At 40.3% G+C, this 18,937-nt stretch overlaps 1 protein-coding gene across 10 annotated transcripts in view; it reads right to left on the bottom strand.

The window, feature by feature from the left end:
- The window catches only part of SCAF8 (SR-related CTD associated factor 8), a 224,582-nt gene extending 212,668 nt beyond the window's left edge, over positions 1 to 11,914 (bottom strand). For 5 of the 10 annotated variants that reach the window (XR_008662477.1, XR_008662479.1, XR_008662476.1 and 2 more), the window contains exons 1-2: positions 11,348 to 11,913; positions 5,126 to 5,188 (exon numbers count right to left, since the gene is read on the bottom strand). Coding sequence is in view for 6 of the 10 variants with exons in the window: in XM_055309757.1 (XP_055165732.1) it covers positions 5,126 to 5,188; positions 11,348 to 11,377 (93 nt within the window). In the remaining 4 variants the exon portion in view is untranslated. Of the gene's footprint in view, positions 1 to 5,125; positions 5,189 to 11,347 lie in introns of all 10 variants that reach the window. The other 5 variants (XM_055309756.1, XM_055309755.1, XM_055309761.1 and 2 more) reach the window with 4 other exon arrangements.
- Positions 11,915 to 18,937: the final 7,023 nt, after the last annotated feature.

Raw genomic sequence — 18,937 nt, 5'->3', positions numbered from 1 at the left:
CGATCCTGGAGACCCGGGATCGAATCCCACGTCAGGCTCCCGGTGCATGGAGCCTGCTTCTCCCTCTGCCTGTGTCTCTGCCTCTCTCTCTCTCTCTCTATCATAAATAAATTTAAAAAAATTAAAAAAGAAAAAAAAAGAAAATGCTTGCTCTGTATTGATATGAAAACAATTTTTAATAGATAAAATGTCACTAAATGAGTTAAAAAAAAAAAGAGATATGAATTTCCAGTATACACCCATACAAATACTGAATGTAAACTCCATGAGGGCAGAGGGTTTTTTGGGGTGGGGTTCTGTTTTCTTTTGAGGTCTATTTTGTATACAGTTAAGTCTCTAGAGGCTAGAAGAGTGTCTGTACTTGGTGGTAAGTACTCAAAAATTTTGAGTAAGTTATTTTCACTTAAGCAGCTTTTCAAATTGTATCTGTTTTTGACATTCAAATAAGCCTATTATAAAGCCTGTAAGGAATATATTTTCTTACTCATTTATAATTTTGACTTATAAGTAGTATGTTATCAATCAAGTTCTCAGTTTTCAATGTTTGCAGCAGGAGCCAGCAAAAAAATGGCCACTGGCCTATTTTCGTAGGCCCTTAAGCCAAGAGCATTTTTTATATTTTAAAAGAACTATGAGGATTGCCTGGGTGGCTCAGCGGTTGAGTGTCTGCCTCCGGCTCAGGGCGTGGTCCTGGAGACCCAAGATCGAGTCCCACATCAAGCTCCCTGCATGGAGCCTGCTTCTTCCTCTGCCTGTGTCTCTCTGCCTCTTTCTGTGTCTCTCATGAATATATAAATAAAATCTTAAAAAAAATAAAAGAACTATGAAAGACCAGTAAGAACATGTGTAAGAGACCTTAAGGGACTAACCTAAAATATTTACTATCTATCTGTCCTCTACAGGAACAGTTTATTGCCCCCTGTGAATGGACATTCCATTCACAAGAGAATAAAAGTTTTGCATACTCTCTTTCACTGATGAATTGAATCTGCACTATTAGAAACATATCTTTCACCTAAGTCCTTCTCCATAACTAAATTTCTGAATTTGGGCTGGTTATTTTAAAAATGTTAAGAAAAAAAAAATTTAACTATAGCATAAGTGGCTACAAATGGTGAAACGAATAAAAATATTAATGTTAATTTATGTTTAATGTTTTCCATACTAAAGAAATAACAAAAAAGATGAAGGAAAAAACAAAATGGAATACAAACAAACAAAAAACCCTGAATCTAATTCTATTTCAAATAAATAGCAAAACTACATTAAGGGGAAAAAACTAACCAAACCATGTTTGAACACAGCATTCTGACTATATACCCTCAGGTTAAACAAAACATGAACTATAAACAAGTATTAAATTCTAGTTAATAGGTTTTCAGAGACATATAGTCTAGCAATTCTGAAACTACTTTTTGCGTGTTTATGTTTGAACAAATAGATATAAATACATTGTGGATAACAGAAACTAGTTTTCTGTCAGAGAAAGGAGTTACATACAGAATTGGAAAGGGGAGAGATCAGAATGAACCCTACAGTTGTTGTAATGGAACTGGAGACATCAGGGTGAACTCATGGCTTTTCATATAGGCAGACAGTTAAAAAAAATTTATGTGTATATACATACATGTATATTCTTATAAATATATAAATTTTCTAGTTCAATCCATTAATAAATATCCACAAGAAGAAACCAGAGCTCCTTGAGAAATGGCTGATTCCAGTATCTTACTACATAAGAAAGAGAGTACTCAAAAGATATGTATCAAACCTCAGAAAGACACAGGGACAGCTTGAAGCATCTCTGACGGGTCAAAACTGAGTCTGCATCAAAAAACCCCAATGGATAAAAGGAATCCATGAGTTCATACCAATATGCATACATACACACATAAATGGAGAGAGGGAAAAGCTCTTACTGAATGCCAGTAATAAATGAAGAAATGATAGGCACAGAAAATCACCTTTTGGCAATCATCCTAGTACTGATTTGGGCAAGAACTAAATGGATACTTAAACCTGAAAATTTGATAAGCAACAAGGTATGTGCTTAGTTTCAAAAAAACCAGTTAAGATACTGGTTACAAATGAAAAAAATAGTAACTTTACAATGGAGAAATCTTGCAGAAAAAAGTTAACATCCCTATTAATGGGGATAGATAGACATCATGAGCTTCCTGAGAGAACAGTATCACTTCTGAGTATTCCTGCCAAAAATGCATAACCTGAATCTAATCATGAAGCAACAGCAGACAAGCCATGTTGAGAGAATCCTAAAAATAACTGCCTATTAACATTAAATATCATCAAAGATCATAAAAGGTCAAGAAAGAGTTATAAGCAACTACTTCAGATTAAAGGATACTAAAGAGACAAGATGAATGAAAGCAAGATGTGGTGCAGGATTTATTCTATTATTAAAGGACATTACTGATATAATAAAATCTGAATAAGATCTGCAGACAATTGCATTATACCAATGTTAATTTTCTGACTTTGATCACTGTATTATGGCTATGTAGAAGAATGTCACTGTTTGTAGAAAATAGTCATTTAAAAGTAAAAGGCATCATGAATTGCATTCTCGATCATAATGTCAAAAAAAGTTTGCATGTGTTCATGTTAATATGAAGAGTAAACAAAAGAGTAAAAATGGTTAATATAGAGAAATCAAGATAAGGTGTACATAAAACTCTATCATTCTTATACCTTTTCTATACATCTGAAGTTTTAAAGTAAAATCCAAAAGTGGGAAAAAAATAAAGCTAATTTATAATTAGTACCATGCCAGTAAAAAGGAATTGTGAAAAACTGAGTGACAGTTCCCCTTGACACAGAATGGTAAAACAACAACAACAAAAAAAAAAACAACAACCAGAGGTTGAGACCTGGGTCCCTTCTAGTCTCTGCGATAATACTTAAAAGTAGCATTCTGTTGGTAAAATCACAATGGTGGCCCTATTTTCTAGTCAATAAAAGGAAAGAAGCACCTATCCTACTTTTCACACAAGTTTATCCTAAAATTCCACTGAAACATGATGGTTAGGGAAAAGAGGGTCAGGATATAAAACATTACATATTATAAAGTGGCTCACTCTTAACAGGGTTTGGTAAACAAGAAGTATTTCAAAAATACATACGCCAGACATTTTTCATCACAGAAAGCTTCTATTATAGAAAGTAGATATCTGCTATATATGTTTCAGTTTGTAAAAATGTTAACTTATTCAGCATTCTTTTTACCCACATACCTCAAATATTTCAACAAATTCAAACACCCCTACATATATTTTTTACCATAAAATTTTATAGTGTAAAAATCTTACTCAAATTAAAAAAGCCATTAACTAGGGCTTGGATGACTTTTTTTTTTTAGTTAAACGCTAACTGATAGAACATTGTATCAGTTTCAGGTGTACCACTAAACCTTTTAGGTGCTGTGCCCCAGGATAAAAAGATCTTTAAACCATTTCCCAAATTCTACATACTAAGATATAAGACACGTGATCCAAAGTGTTTCATCTTTCACTCACAAGCTTCTCAAATTAGCCCTGAGGAATCCAATCAAATTTAAAGAAAAAGTGTTTATACGAAAGAGACCAATTTTTCTCATGTACTTAAATCAAGCCAGAGTTCATTTTAAAAATAAAAATACTAATATTCTTCCAAATTCATAAAGGTTTGGTCGCCACTTAAGAAAAGCTTTTTTAAAAATTATTTGCACCTGGGGACTAACATTTCACTGACAAAAGGAAATATTCTTAAAGCTGTTATCTTTTAAGCAACAGTTACGATTCCAAACCAAAGAGATTTTTTTAAACATGTGATAGAAAATTTCGTATAAAACCTCTTCCTTTGCCATTGTTGAAAACATAAAGTCCCATTCTTGTGTGAGCCTATTTGCTCCATCTCTGTCTTGAACAGCAGGTGAGCTTTCTAGGCTCTAAGGCAAAGGCTGAGAGAGAGCAGGCAGAACCCCGCCCAGACAAGCGCAAGGGCAGCGAGCAGCCCGGTCTCCAGCAGGCCGCAACCCTCAGCAACCCCTCAGCGATGCCCACACGGCCTCACTGGCTCCGCGGCAAGCTCACACTCACTGCACACAAAGCTGATGAAGCGACAGAAAAACAAAGAATACGGTATGCTTCCTGCTTGTCTTGCTTACAGGCAGAAAGAAAAACGCCTGGGACACCCGTAGGCCCTTCAGTATTGATTAAATGAATGAACAAATGAATGAATGAAATCTTAGATTTTTCAAATCAACCTATATAAATTAAGTTGTAGAAGTATTTTAAAGACAAGCTTGTCATACATTAACGTAAGTCAATAACTATCTTTAAAAAACAATATCCTTTATTCCTCATTCTGATTAAATGTAGTGACCATCAGTTACTAAGGTATTTTTTGACCTACAGCAGATACCAGAACGCATTTACATATCCTCCTCTCAGTTTAAAATGTGAATGAAAAATTCTTGTAAAGCAGAATTAGAAGACCAAATAAATGCATAAAATTAGAATCAAAGCACAAATGCATCGTTTATCATCAAACTTGAGACAGAATTAACTCACATAAAAAATTACAGGCTATAGAAACATTTCTTATCAGCATTTACATCTCATAATGTAGCAATACCAAAATCTGCTCCTCTATAATTAGAAAATCAAAAATTTGATTTAGTCCTTTTTTTGTTTCTCCATCCCTATAGCATATCTGTCAATGATCTGTCCATCTTATAGTTTGAATAAGTTCTTCAAACTATAAGATGTATTTTATTTCCAACCATCAAATTTTCAGGCTTACAATTTATTCACGTTAAATATGTAATCTTATATTCCTTTCACAATATAGTAAAATTATGCGGAGCACAATGCAAGTAAATGAAACAAGAATAATTTAAGATTTATGTTCACTATTAAGCACAATAACTTTTTCACTTATCCTATTTTTTTGTGAAGAAATTCAACTATTCCCTACATGCCCTTTTTAAGATTACTAATATATTTGAAGTGACAAACTTCATTCTGCTTCCCAATTACTGCCCATATAATCAAGACATCATTTCACTACCAATGTAAACCTAATATTTTCCAAAGGGCCTGCCTTATGTGCGTTATAATCATCTTACTATGCTTCTTGTGTCCATGCTGCTGGAAAAGCAGTCTGTACAAGCAGGAGTAGAGGCACAATCCTGAGAGAGAGGAGTAGAGAAAGATGTTGAGAAAACAAAACCAGATAAAATGAGCTCACTCGAGTTCAGGAGCTCAGCCAGTGTTCAAGGTCAAGGTTGATTACATTCTCTCATACCATTTTGAGTTAGAAGTTGTCCAATAACAGGAAAACTGGCCCTAGAAAGAGATATCTGAAATTCCATGTGCAAGTAGTAATATCATCACTAATTCTAAGCCAATTATACTTCTTAAAAAAAGCAGCAAGTGATCATAAAATATGACTATTTAGGAAACTGGGGAATACACATGTCCCCTAAATGTCAATCAAAATTACTGTAACAAACTCAATGCTAGCCTAGAATAAAAATGATAGAGCTATTTCAATCTTGCCAAAAAATTGTTATATTTATCTTGAATGATTAAGACTATAACACTCTCAAAGTAGAGTCTCAAAAATATAATTATCAATCTCAATTATCCTTGTTTTCTAAATTTTTAAAATATTGTAAGGAAAAAAAACCCACACCTTTTTACCATATGTTTTTTTTAAATTGAAAAGCAGTGAAGCAAAAAAATGGTATGAAAATAGCATAATTACAAAACGAAGCTTAAGATGGATTTAATCTAACTGGAACTTTCAAATGCAATAGTCTCCTCCCAACACTCCCTCCTTAGTAAATGAAAATTACAAACAGATCAGAGTTTTGATTTAAAATTTTCCAACTGATCTGGACTCCTACAGTGCCATAAAATGACCTTCAAAAAAAATCCTTAAAGGTACTGAGTCCTCCCCAAAATTATTTTATACTTAATCAAAGAATCTCCTAAATATAATCTCAAATCATTTACTTACATAGAGGAAACCAGATGTCTAGAAATGTTAACTACCTTCATCCAAGTCATTTAATCCCAAGTGTATCATCCATTCATTCATTCTCAAGAAATCTCTGACACATAGTATGTATTTAGGTACCCTGCTATGTACTGAGGATATGAAGCAATCAAAATATATGATCACAAAAAAAAAATATATGATCACTATCCTCATGAAACTTAAAGTCTGGTGGAAAAGACTATTACTATATTACTTACAGTAATCCTAAGAAGGGAAAGTACTTTTTTTTTTTAAAAGGATGGTATAATGGGAACTAAATCAGTGATTCTCAACCAAGGTCTATTTTGTTCCCCAAGGGACATCTGATGATGTCTGGAGACATTTCTGGTTGTCACAATAGTGGCACCTTGTGGGTAGAGGCCAGGATTACTGGTAAAGATCATATAATGCACAGGAAAGCTCCTCATAGCAATTATCCAGCCTAAAATATCAACAGTACTGAGGTTGAGAAACTCTCATCTAAACCACTGGGACAGTGACGGCTTAGTGAAGGGTTCCTTCTTTTATTTATTTATTTTATGGAAAAGACAAATGTAATCTATTTATCTACTTATTTTTTATTGGAGTTCAATTTGCCAACATATAGCATATCACCCAGTGCTCATCCCATCAAGTGCCCCCACTCTGTGCTCGTCACCCAGTCACACCATCCCCCCGCCCACCTCCCTTTCCACTACCCCTTGTTCGTTTCCAGGTTAGGAGTCTCTCATGTTCTGTGACCCTCACTGATATTTTCACTCATTTTGGGTTCCTTCTTTTATAACATTAAGTAAGTATGCTGTATCTCTAAGGGCTTCACAGGTTGAAACAAAAAAGTTTGATTGATACAATTAACCAAAACACCCACTGGAAAGTTAAAACAGTGAAGACTAAGGAAAGAAAAGGAGACAGACTCCCTGATAGGTGAAAATGAAATTTTAAAATGCAGCATTTTAATAGCTCCCTCACATAAAAATCCCTTTCTTGAACCACAGACAACAGGAAAACATACAAATAAAAAATGAATTTCACATGCTTTTATTATTCCCTCTACCTTTTCCCACTATTCACCATCCCATGCCTACTACTAGATACTGCTGGGAATATTATAAAAAGTCCTGTAGTTAGACAAATGAACATTCTGGAAACAAAAGAAATGGAGTAAAACAGAGATGGGACTTCACAAGGCATGGAAGAGGAAAAGGTCCTGGATGTTAACGGGACTCTGGAAAGTCTGCATCCTGGAACAGTTTAGAGTAAGCTATGTGATTGAAAAAGTCCTAAAGACCAAAAACACTGAGAATCCAGGCATCCCAAAGATGATAATCATCTCACAATTTATGAATCAAGGTAAATCCAAAATTTAAATTGTGATAATTTTCCTGACACATCTCACACCTACATATCTGGTCCTTCAGCTACCCACTCAATACTTTTCTGAGCAGCAAGAGAAATGGATCATGATGGAAAAAACTACAGTAATACAACAAGCTATACAAAGAACTTGGGAAAAAACCTGATCGCTGACTGATACTTGATTATGCTAAAAATGTTACCTTGTTGAAGTATAGTAACAGTTGAAGTACAGTAATGGTACTGATGTTATTTTTTAAGTCCTTAAAAATTAAAAGAATCTAATACACAAGTAAAATTCATCTCCTCCAGTTACTTTGCCAAAACATAACCAATGCATAACAGATTCTTCTATTATGCATGTATTAAGAGTTCCTAGATTACAAAAGTGCCTTCTCCAATTAAGATAAAATTTTCTAAGAGTCATGCATTGCTAATTCTTCTCTCTCTCTTCAAAAACAAAAATAACCTTACCCTAATGACCACTATACAGTGGCATTCTTAAGGACAGAGTACAGATATGCAGCTCACATACAACTGATACACTGGGGAAAAAAAAAAAAACTGATACACTGGAGTAATCAATTATTGTCCTAAAAACAGAATTTAAGCAGACCAATGAGACGACCCTTTTCACTGACCTGAGACCTCTAAACTATCATAACAAGGATATGCCACCATCTTAGAGCAGCTACAACTATGATACTTGTAACGATAATAATTCTTTTAGCGTTAACTGCTCAGGTCAAGCATAGACTCTCAGGGAGTCTTATTTTCCAATCTGGACTTTTTTTCATCACTTCAGAACTGACATTACTGCTCACTGGATTAACCCATCACAATGATGATGCTTAACTGTAAATTACGGCTTTCTCACAAAACTAGCACAGAGGGCACATAAACATCAATTCTCAGGCCTCAATTTCATTGAACTCACAATAATTAAGAAGAATTTACCAAATAAAAGGTCTTCTGACAGTGTCTTTGTACATAGGGAAGGAGGGGCCACAGACCCCTTTGAAAGATTATGATAGATGGGAGTGGGGCACCTGCACATGTTGACCATGACTCGCAAATATCAAACATAATAAGGTCATGGATTTTCAACTGAAACTCATCTGTGCTTTGCAAATTAAAAATCTATATTCTTAATTTGGGGTGCTTGGCTCTTAGGTGTTAAAGCATGCGACTCAATCTCAGGGGTTTGAGTTCGAGTCTCACACTGGGTATAGAGATTACTGAAAAATAAAATCTTAAAAAAAAAACAAACCTGTATTACTAGCTTTAAAATCTTTGGCACGTTCCTATTTTCAAGCCAATGTTAGAAGGGGGGACGGTCTTAAGAACCTGAGAATTAGCAAGCCATAAAACCTAAGCATTTCCTATTTTAAATAGGCCTTTAAAAGCCAAATTCACTATAAATAAACATTCTAAACTCTCCTTTTCTCCTAATACTGTAACTCAAAATTCCTTTATTTTTTGCACTTTGACATACACAATTTCATGGAAAATATCCATTACTGAATTATTCCCTATTATATGCTTACTTGCAACATTTTAACATCAGCAAGCACTACATTCATGGAAACTATATTCAAAATCAGAAAAAATTATGTATTTTGTGTTTAAAACAAAAAGTATATTCTTCTGAATCTTCTCTGAATGTATTTCCTTTCTGTATTCTGTCTGTGACTGTACTGCTACTATTTATAAGCTACTCCACATTCAAACATGAAGTTTGAGCACGTTAGTAAATAAAGAAGTAAAAAGATTTCCTTTCTTTGAAATCCATAGGAAGAAAGGGAAGAGGGCTACATATGCTAAAATGGGACTACTGCCAATCTCAAAGTCCTGTAAAGGTTAGATGAGAAAAGAGGTGAAATATCTAGCTAACCATGTAAATGTTAGGCCCCCTAGCCTTAATGGCAATGCTAAAACAAAAACCAATGTACCATTTCTACTCCACTGTACTCTATTGTGACAACCATGGTGTATTAATCCCTTTCTTCTATCTACCATGGGAAATCCTATTCAGAATTTGAGGGGAACAGAGGTGCTGAGAGTGAGGGAGGATACACATTAGGGAACCCCTAGACAAAAAGGAGAGACACCCATCAAAAAGGTGTGGGTTAGTAGCATCTTGCTGGCTCAGTGGGAAGAGCACACAACTCCTGATCTCCAGGTCATGAGTTCCAGGCCCACAGTAGGTGCAAAGATTACTAAAAAAATAAACTTTAAAAAAGGAGGGGAGAGGCAAATCAAATAACTGCAGTGGAAATTAGAGAAAGGATTTTCTTATGCAGAATTTTTTAAAGTAAACATTCTACAGTGCTGTACCACTATATGTAGCAAATAAAAAGGGTACATAGAGCTGTTTTCATTCTTGAACAGGAAACTAGTGCAGGAAATAATTTCTCCTGAAACTATTAACAATTAAATTGGAACACATATTGTATTGTTAAATACGTTTTTTCGGAATTTAAGCGCTATAAAGTTTTGCTGGGAGAACCAAATTTCATAATTATCAGCTATAAATTCATAAATAAAATGAAAAAAGACTCCTAAGTCTATTGCACTATTCATCAAGAAGTGGTTAAAAAAAAAAAAAAAAAGAAAGAAAATCCAATACCAAAGGAAAAAAAATCATTTACAAAAAGAGGGTCTGCTTTCATATAACTGTGTCACTACCATGTACTCTAATATGGAGAGTCCAATTCACATGAATGTTATCTAACAGAATGTTAGCCTCTTTGCTAAGCTTCCCAAGCCGCAATCCTTAAAAAAAAAAAAAAAAAAAAAAGAAGAGGAAGAAAAAAATAAAAGAAACAAAGCTGTGAAATAGCTTTTAAAAGTATTGTTCTGTTTGGATTATCAGAGCCATAGGTCTGATATGTTAAGTGGTGAATATTTAAAATTTTGTCAATCACGCTATCGAATAGAGTATTAGCCCTTTCACATCAAAAGTCCATAAAATGTATGCGACTTTAGTTAACATCAGATTAGAATATTTTCCCCCGGGCATACAGATGTTTATTATGTTTAATGTTTGCACTAAGGCCTACTTAAACCGGAGTTCAAAAATGAAATTCACGTAGTTTACCGAAACCTGTCTCCTTTCAGATCAGTAAATTCAATAGTGAAATTCAATTCAATTCAATTTCACTACTGGGGTAGTGAAAACTGGACACCTGCTTCTTTTCTAGGGTTAAGATCTTACATATGAATGAGCCCTTGGGACATGCTTCCCCAGCATCTTCCCCTCTCCAAGCATAGATCTCTGTCTACCATTTGTGTCTTTATGGACGTCCTGATGATGAGGGAAGGAGGGAAGGAAAAGTACAATAAATCGCAAAAAAAAAAAAAAAAAAAAAAAAATCTTGCCTCCCGATGCACCATTCTCTTCGCATAAATCCCTAGCTGGGCACGTCACCCAGCCAACAGTGTCTCGAATATAAACAGTACGTACAACGTGACCGGGGGTCACCCCCCTCGGCCGCGGCCCCACGGGGGCCACGGGGCGGCCTGCGCCGCGAGGTCCGGCGGGCACTTAAAATCCCGCAGGCCCAGGAGAGAGGTGGGCGGGCCAGGCCTCGGCGGAACTGACCCGGAGAGACCTGCCGGCAGCCTCCGGGGGGAGGGCCCAAGCGGGCCTTCCCTCCAAAGCCCCAGCCAGTGCTCGGGGCGCTGGAGGCACCGGAACCTCCCCCCGCCCGGGGCGGCCCTCCCCCGGCCCAGCCCTCGGGCTCGGGGGAGGGGCGCGGGGCGCGGGGCGCGGGGCGCGGGGCGCGGCGACACCCCTCCCCCTCCCCCCGCACGGCTAGGCCGCCGCTCGCCCCACCCCGAGCAGCCCCGCGGCCCGCACCCACCCGGCTCGCGCGGGCCCCGTCCCGGGGGCGGGGAGGGGAGGCGGGGAGGGGAGGGGAGGGCGAGGGGGGCCGACTGCAATACCAACCTCGCTATTGAAGGTTTTCACAGCCTCCATGTTGTCGGCGCGGAGGCCCCGAGCCCGGCGGCGGAAGAGGCGGCGGCCACTGCACTGGGTGGGGAGAGCGAGGCGGGGGCGGCGGCGCGGCCGCGAGCAGGGGCGCCGGCGGGAGCCCCGGCCGCTGCGACCCCGGGGCAGGCGCGGAAGGGCAGGCACGGGCGGGGAAGGGCTCCCTCAGGGGCAGCGAGGCCCCGGCATGGCCGCTGGGGCGGGCGGAGCGCCGGTCTGGGGAACACAGGCGCTGCCGGGGCGGGTCGACAGCGGGCGGGGGAGGGGCCGGGCCGCGGCGCCTTCTCTTCTCCGCCCCGCTCGGTCTCGGCCCGCCGCCCTCTAGCCCCGTCTCCTGCACTCTCCACCCCCTCTTTCTTCTTCCCTCGTCAGACTCCCGTTTCGCCTCCCCGCCGCTCGGGCCGCAGGAACCAGCAGCGCGCGGCGAAGACGGAGGAGGAAGCGCTGGCAGCGGCGGCTGCGGCATCCAATATGGCGGCCGCGAGTCGGGCCGCGCAGCTCGGAGATCCGCGGCGCCGGCCAGCGCGCCCCCTGGCGACTGGACCGCGCGGGCCCGAGCGGCCGCGCGGAAACCATCGAGCGGGCGCGGGCCAGAGCGTCGCCGCCGGGAGGTCCCGCTGCGCTGCGCTGCGCTGCGCTGCGCTGCGCTCGGCTCCGCTCCGCTCGGCCCGGGGGCAGCCCGCGCCTTGCAGGCACGGGAGCGAGCGCCGCGGCCGCGGCCGCGTGGGGCGCCCGGGCCCGCCCCCGGAGGCCCCCGCGGAGCGTTACCCCGAGGCGGGCCCGAGTGTGTCCCCGTAAGGTGACAAGCTGGAGAAGCCATGTCCACGCTCCCGCGGTGTCCAGGCGCACTGGCCCCTCACGGGAGCAGCTGGGGCCGCCTCGCCTGCCTTTCAGAACTTTCACCGCGCGGTGGCCTAAAGGGCCACAGCGACCGAAAGAAAAGTTCCTCCTCGTCCGTTGATGCGGTCACGACGACGCGTCCGTGCCTTTTCCTAGCGTCGCGAGGAAATGTGGGGGACAGAAGCCTGGGATCCGGGTGGGGGCAGGGGGACGAGGGAAGCGCGCCCGGGAGCCTCGCAGCTCCGAGCAGGAAACGCGCGCGGCGCGACCTCCAGGGGTCTGGGCCCGGGGCCCGGGGCCCGGGGCCCGGGGCGCGGACAATGAGCGCGGCGGCCTGTGCGGCGGGAAGCGGGACCCCACGCGCAGGACTCGGATGCGTGGGAGGGGGACTGTTCTGAAGGAGTTTGGCCCCGGGTTGCTGGGAGTTAGAGATCCTGCTAGCAAGGTGCCTTCTCTCGCTTTGTGCAATGGAAAACGGCCAACACCGAATTAAAAAAGCATGCGTTGGAATTAGAAGTCAGGCTGTGCCACTTGAACCGACCCAAACGCCGCTGTCCTCAAGCGACGAAAGTAACGGCATTTTGTGCTGGGGGGTTTGTTGGACCAGACCCAAGGTACACTGGTTAACGGTGAGCCCGGAGCCTATGAAACTGCGAGGTCAAGGCCCTTCTTGACTTCTTAGGGTCCAGGTCTACTTCATTAATGACGTTAGCACAGGGGCTGACTGCTTAAAAGGTAAAAAGGATAACTTCTTCGTCACTAAGAGTTTATTTTTCTACCTTCAGATTCTTAAATGTGGTCACAAAGTTCTCCATCACCATCGGCCTTCAGCCCTCGCAGGTGTACCCATTGTGATCTCTTGCCAACAATTGCTGTGGTCTCCTACAGCCTTCTGCTTGTCTTCCTATAGATCATTCTCCAGACTAGCCTGGAGGGACTTTTTTTTTTTTTTTTTCTGGTTAAGACACAAGCCAGATGAGATCTGACTTAAATCCCTTTAGGATTTTCCCATTACTCTTCAGATACTGTCATAGCCTCTTACCAGGGCCTGAAGTCCTTGCCTACCACAGCTCCCGCTCCTCGGCCTTACTCTCTTCCTTCAGGCCACACTGGCCTCCTTTCTCTTCCTTGGCAACACAAATCATGTTCCCACCTAGATCACTTGTAGGAGCCCCTGCCCCTGGGATACTGATGCTGCTGTTCTTTTCATAGCTGACTCTTCATCCCGTCCTCCTGCAAGAGGTGCCTTCCAATCAGTCCATCTAAAGCAGCATGTCAACGACTTGCACAAGTACCCCACTTGGTAATCTTCATACCAGATTCTAAAGCTCGACATTTACTGCTTTGGCCTGTCAGGGATTATTGATTCAGTCATTGATTAATGAATGTTGACCAATTACTTAGGCCTGAGAGAGTAAAATGCAATACAAGCTAGAGAATCAAATCAGTTAATACGTAGCATGACTTGATTTTATAAAGCTTCCACACCTGGAGAGATAACAGATGGCATACTTGGATCAAAGGAAGGAAAAGAGGAAAAAAAAAAAAAAAAAAGAGAGGACAGCCTAAGTACTCAAGATGAGAAGGAAGCAAAGCAAGAAGAAAAGTGGAGAAAGATCAGAGGGGCTATAGGGAGTTTCGAAGCCCCTAAGTACAAAGTTTATGCACAACTGCACATACCAAATGTGAAAATGTCAATTCCCCAGGGCAGCCTGGGTGGCTCAGCGGTTTTGCGCCGCCTTCAGCCCAGGGCCTGATCCTGGAGATCCAGGATAGAGTCCCACATCAGGCTCTCTGCAGGGAGCCTGCTTCTTCCTCTGCCTGGGTCTGCGCGCCTCTCTCTCTCTCTCTCTCTCTCTCTGTTTCTCATGAATAAATAAAATCTTAAAAAAAATGTCAATACCCATATCCATAGGATGTGTATATGTATCCATATCCTATGGATATGTATCCATAGGATGTGTATTAGGATTCTAATTCCCAACATAGCAAACCAATTCAGGCTAATTTAAGCATACAAGAATTCAGTATTAGGATGCGGGTAGGTTTTGTCCTGATTCCAGAGTCAGGAATGCCTATGGGCCTAAGGAACCAGAATATAGAAAGCCTAAAGCAACCTAATCTCTGCTTACCTGTTTTAATTTTCTTTCTGTTGCTTGATCCAACTGTGTTTTGCTAATGAGATAGGATTGGTGCTCCTGGTTTCGTAATTCTAGATACCTAGAAGACTTGACTAAAAACTTCACCTCCTGCTTCCAAATTCCTGAAGGAAGGAAAAGAAATTTGACCCTGCTTGAAATAGGTACCATCACCAAAAAACATAAGGCCACTGATTTGCATTTTGAAGAAGAGTGATATGGGAAAGAGCATGCAGAAGTATTCCTGCCCCCGGAGGAGATATGCCCAATTATAAATTATGAAACTCATATATTAGAGTTTATGACATTCTTTTCTGAATGTGGTTATCATTAGCCTGTCCCCTAGGACTAAATCATTTCTGGAAATAACTCATAAGCTCTAATTCACCCATAGCCAAAAGGTTAGCGTCAAAAACAGCCTGGAGCAGAACTTTCTGGGATCATGGAAATGTTCTATATCTGTGCCACCCAAGTCAGTAGCACTAGCTCTGGGTCACTATTATGTTCTCAAAATATGGGTACTGCAACTGAGAGAAAGAATTTTGATTTCTATTTAACTCAGTTGACTCAAGTTTGAATATACACTAGTATACACCTGATAGGAAAGCAGAGGTCTAGCTTAAGAAGACTTACTCCCATAGATAGGGCACTTCCTAGATATGGGAAAATAGTTGTAAGGTGACACTAAGCAAAAATCAACTTGATTATTAGCTATCAAAAGTAATGATATATTTATATATGTGAATTTTTTAAAACTGGGACAAAAACCTGGAGCATTGTCTAACCCAAAACTAATTTCCCTCCAATGGGGAAAAAAAATGAGAACTTGAGACATCTTTAGGAAACATTCTGGGATGGCTTAGGAAATTAAGGTATAGAAACAAATGGAATATTATACATCCAATAAAAATGATTAGATTGTGGGAAATGGTATAGTGGTTCCTTAAAAATTAAATGTTGAATTACCATATGGTCCAGCAATTCTACTTCTGGGTATATGTCCAAAAGAACTAAGGAAGGGACTTGAACAGATATTTGTAGACCCAGCGCTGTTCATAGCAGCACTATTTACGATAACTGAAAGGTGGTAACAGCCCAAGTATCCACTGATTGATGAATGGATAAACAAAATGTGGTATATTCACATAGAATACTACTCAATTTTAAGGTGTGACGACAGGACTTCTGGGTGGCTCAGCAGTTGAGTGTCTGACTTCAGTCCAGCGCATGATCCTGGAGTCCCAGGATTGAGTCCCACATCAGGCTCCCTGCATGGAGCCTGCTTCTCTCTCTCTGCCTATGTCTCTGCCTCTCTCTCTCTCTCTCTCTCTCTCTCTCTCTCTCTCTCTCTCTCTGTCTCTCATGAATAAATAAATAAAATATTTTTTAAGTGTGAGGAAATTCTGACACATACGACAACTTGCATGGACCTTGAAGACATTATACTAAGTGAAATAAACCAGACACAGAGATACGAATATGATTCCACTTACATAAGATACCTAGAATAGTCATAGATGGCTGTTGCCAGGGGAGGGCAGGAAAGGGGAGTTAGTATTTAATTGAGTATAGAGTTCATTTGGGCAGGATGAAAATGTCCTATGGTGATGATAGTTCCACAACAATGTGAATGTTCTTAATGCTACAGAAACATAAATGTAAAAATAGTCAAAATGGTAAATTTTATGTTAGGTATATTGAACCACAATAATTTTTTAAATGATTGACATAAGCTTAGAAATATGGGAAATGCACTTGATAGACTATTAAGCACAGAAGAGTAAGATCAACCTAATGTATTTTAGATCTTTTTTTAAATTTATTTTTATTTTTTTAACGTATTTTAGATCTTAAGGTATATGTGCAAAAAGTGAAAAATTATATTTGAAAAGTATATTATTAGTGTGCTGGGGTTCTGAGGGTTTTTTAAAAAGGTTTTTATTTTTAAGTAATCTCTACACCTAATGTGGGGCTTGAACTCACCAACCTGGAGATGAAGAGTCACGTGCTCTACTGACTGAAACAGCTGGGCACACCTGTGAGATTGTTTTTAATAACAATTTTGCCCCTTTTCAATAATTCAGTATTTTTATATCTCTTTTTTTAAAGGTTTATTTATTTATTCATGATAGACACAGAGAGAGAGGCAGAGACACAAGCAGAGAGAGAAGCAGGCTCCATGCCGGGAGCCTGACGCTGGACTCGATCCCAGGACTCCAGGATCGCACCCTGGGCCAAAGGCAGGCGCCAAACCGCTGAGCCACCCAGGGATCCCTATATCTCTCTTTTTTTTTTTTAAGATTTATTTATTTCAAGTCCCTCCTTTCATAGTATTATTTATTATGAACGTGAACATCCGGGAGGGGAGGGGAAGTGGGGAGAGAGAATCTTATGCAGACCCCACACAGAACTCAGAGCCCCACACAGGGCAGAACCCATAACCCCAAGATCATGGCCTGAACTGAAATCGAGAATCAGTTGCCTAACCAACTGCGCCACCCAGGCACCCTGACTCGTTTTTTTAAATGGGCACACTATAATTCACCAAACTTGATACTGAAACCAAGTGTTATTTCCCAAGAGAATCATAAGATGCTGAAGGTACAGAGTAAATGTTTTACTTTCACTAGCTTAAATTAAGTAGGAATTTTGAGTTTGGTAGTTGTGTTCTGTTTTCTGTTAAAGAGATAGTTCTTTAAATGGTTAAAGGTAAAACAGAAGACATCATTATTAGTAGTAGTACTACTAGTCAAAGATCAAGAAAAACTTCCAAATTTCTAGGCTTCATAATGGGAATATTGTTTTGAGCTCAACATTTGCTCCTCCACTCCCACCATGAATAAACCAGCAGATTCATGCCTTCCCCTACTATGAATTTTTCCTTCCCTCTAACACACATACTCCTGATCCAAATTATTTGACCAATATACAGATACAGCCTTCACTTGTTCCCCTAGACTTTCCAAATGAATACTACTGCAAGTTGCCTATCTGAAGGGGCTATTTTGCTTTCCTTAAAGTATTATGCTATTGCTATGAAATGACAGTTTCTGCTGACTACACAAATTTTTGTTCATTTCAGATCATTGAGGAAGTGACCAAATTATTTTGCTGTTATAGAGTGAGAGAAGGCTCAGATTGTGATAAGACAGGTTATATTGCCCAAAAGACATTTCCTTATATCTCTAGACTTGGTCTAACTTTCTGCTACAAACACCTGTAATAAGAGAGCACGATGATGGGTGGCATCAAGGTGGCCATCTAATTGAGGCCTCACAGGGTTATAATAAATTGTGATCATTGTGTTCTTCATACATTGGCAGATTTGCAAGCTAATATGTCCAGAGTAGATCAGTGCCTTGTAGACAAATTAAAAATAACCAAATGGGCATCTGGCTGGCTCAGTCAGAAGAGTATGCAACTCTTGATCTCAAGGTTGTGAGTTGAAGCCCAACACTGAGCTACTTAAAAAAAGAAAAAAGAAAAAAGAAAAAGAAATAAAGAAAGACAACCGAACACATTAGAGTCTGATATACACCCTCAGAATGCAAGTCTGTTAATTTACTATATCACATTTTTAAAAATTTTCTTTTTAAGGTTTTATTTGTCCACTCATGAAGGACACAGAGAGAGAGAGGCAGAGACACAGGCACAGGAGAAGCAGGCTCCGTGCAGGGAGCCCGACGTGGGACTCGATTCCGGGTCTCCAGGATCACACCCTGGGCTGAAGGAGGCGCTAAACAGCTGAGCCACCCGGACTGCCCTACTGTATCACTTTTAAGTGACTGAAATTGTCTACTATTCAAAACAAAGTTTTTCATATTGAGATACCTGGGAAAATAATAATCTGAAGGTTGCTTTGAATTATTAAATGGTAAAAAAGAACTTCAGTAAGTAAAACTTTTATATCCTTTCTCACAACATATACCCAAGCTTTAGTGCCCCTTTTTCCTAGACAATTGAATAAACACTGCAAACATCTCTCTAGTATCTCTTTTGTTTTTGGGCTGACATCTTTCAGCTGAATTTAATGCCCATAGTAAGATTTGCTGAATCATGGTCTTCTGAAGACCTAACTTTATCCAGTATATCTTAATCTGTATGGATTTTAATCTGAATGTGAAAGTTCTTGAGGTAGATTTTTTTTTAACCAGTTTTGAGTGATGCTTGAGATGAATTGTGTCTCCCAAAATTTATATGTTGAAGTCTAAATGCTCAAGTACTTCGGAATCTGACTGTATTTATAGATAGGGTATTTCCCCCTGCCAGCTTTATTGAGGCCTGATTGACAAATAAAACTTGTATATATTTAAGTGATACAATGTGATGTTTAGATATATGTATACATTGTGAAATGATTACCACAATCAAGCTAGTTAACATATCCATTACCTCTCAAAGTTACATTTGGGGGGGGGGGGGTAAGAGCAGTTGAGATTTACTCCCTTAGCAAACTTCTTTTTTTTTTTTTAAGTTTGTTTGTTTAAGTAATATCTACACCCAACATGGGACTCGAACTCACAACCCTGACTCCGAGAGTCACATGTTCTTTTGACTGAGCCAGCCAGGC

The sequence above is a fragment of the Nyctereutes procyonoides genome, unplaced genomic scaffold (genome assembly GCF_905146905.1).
Source record: "Nyctereutes procyonoides isolate TBG_1078 unplaced genomic scaffold, NYPRO_anot_genome, whole genome shotgun sequence".
NCBI lineage: Eukaryota > Metazoa > Chordata > Mammalia > Carnivora > Canidae > Nyctereutes > Nyctereutes procyonoides.
Note: the sequence above shows the minus strand (reverse complement) of the source record. Positions and strands in the feature narration are given on the sequence as shown.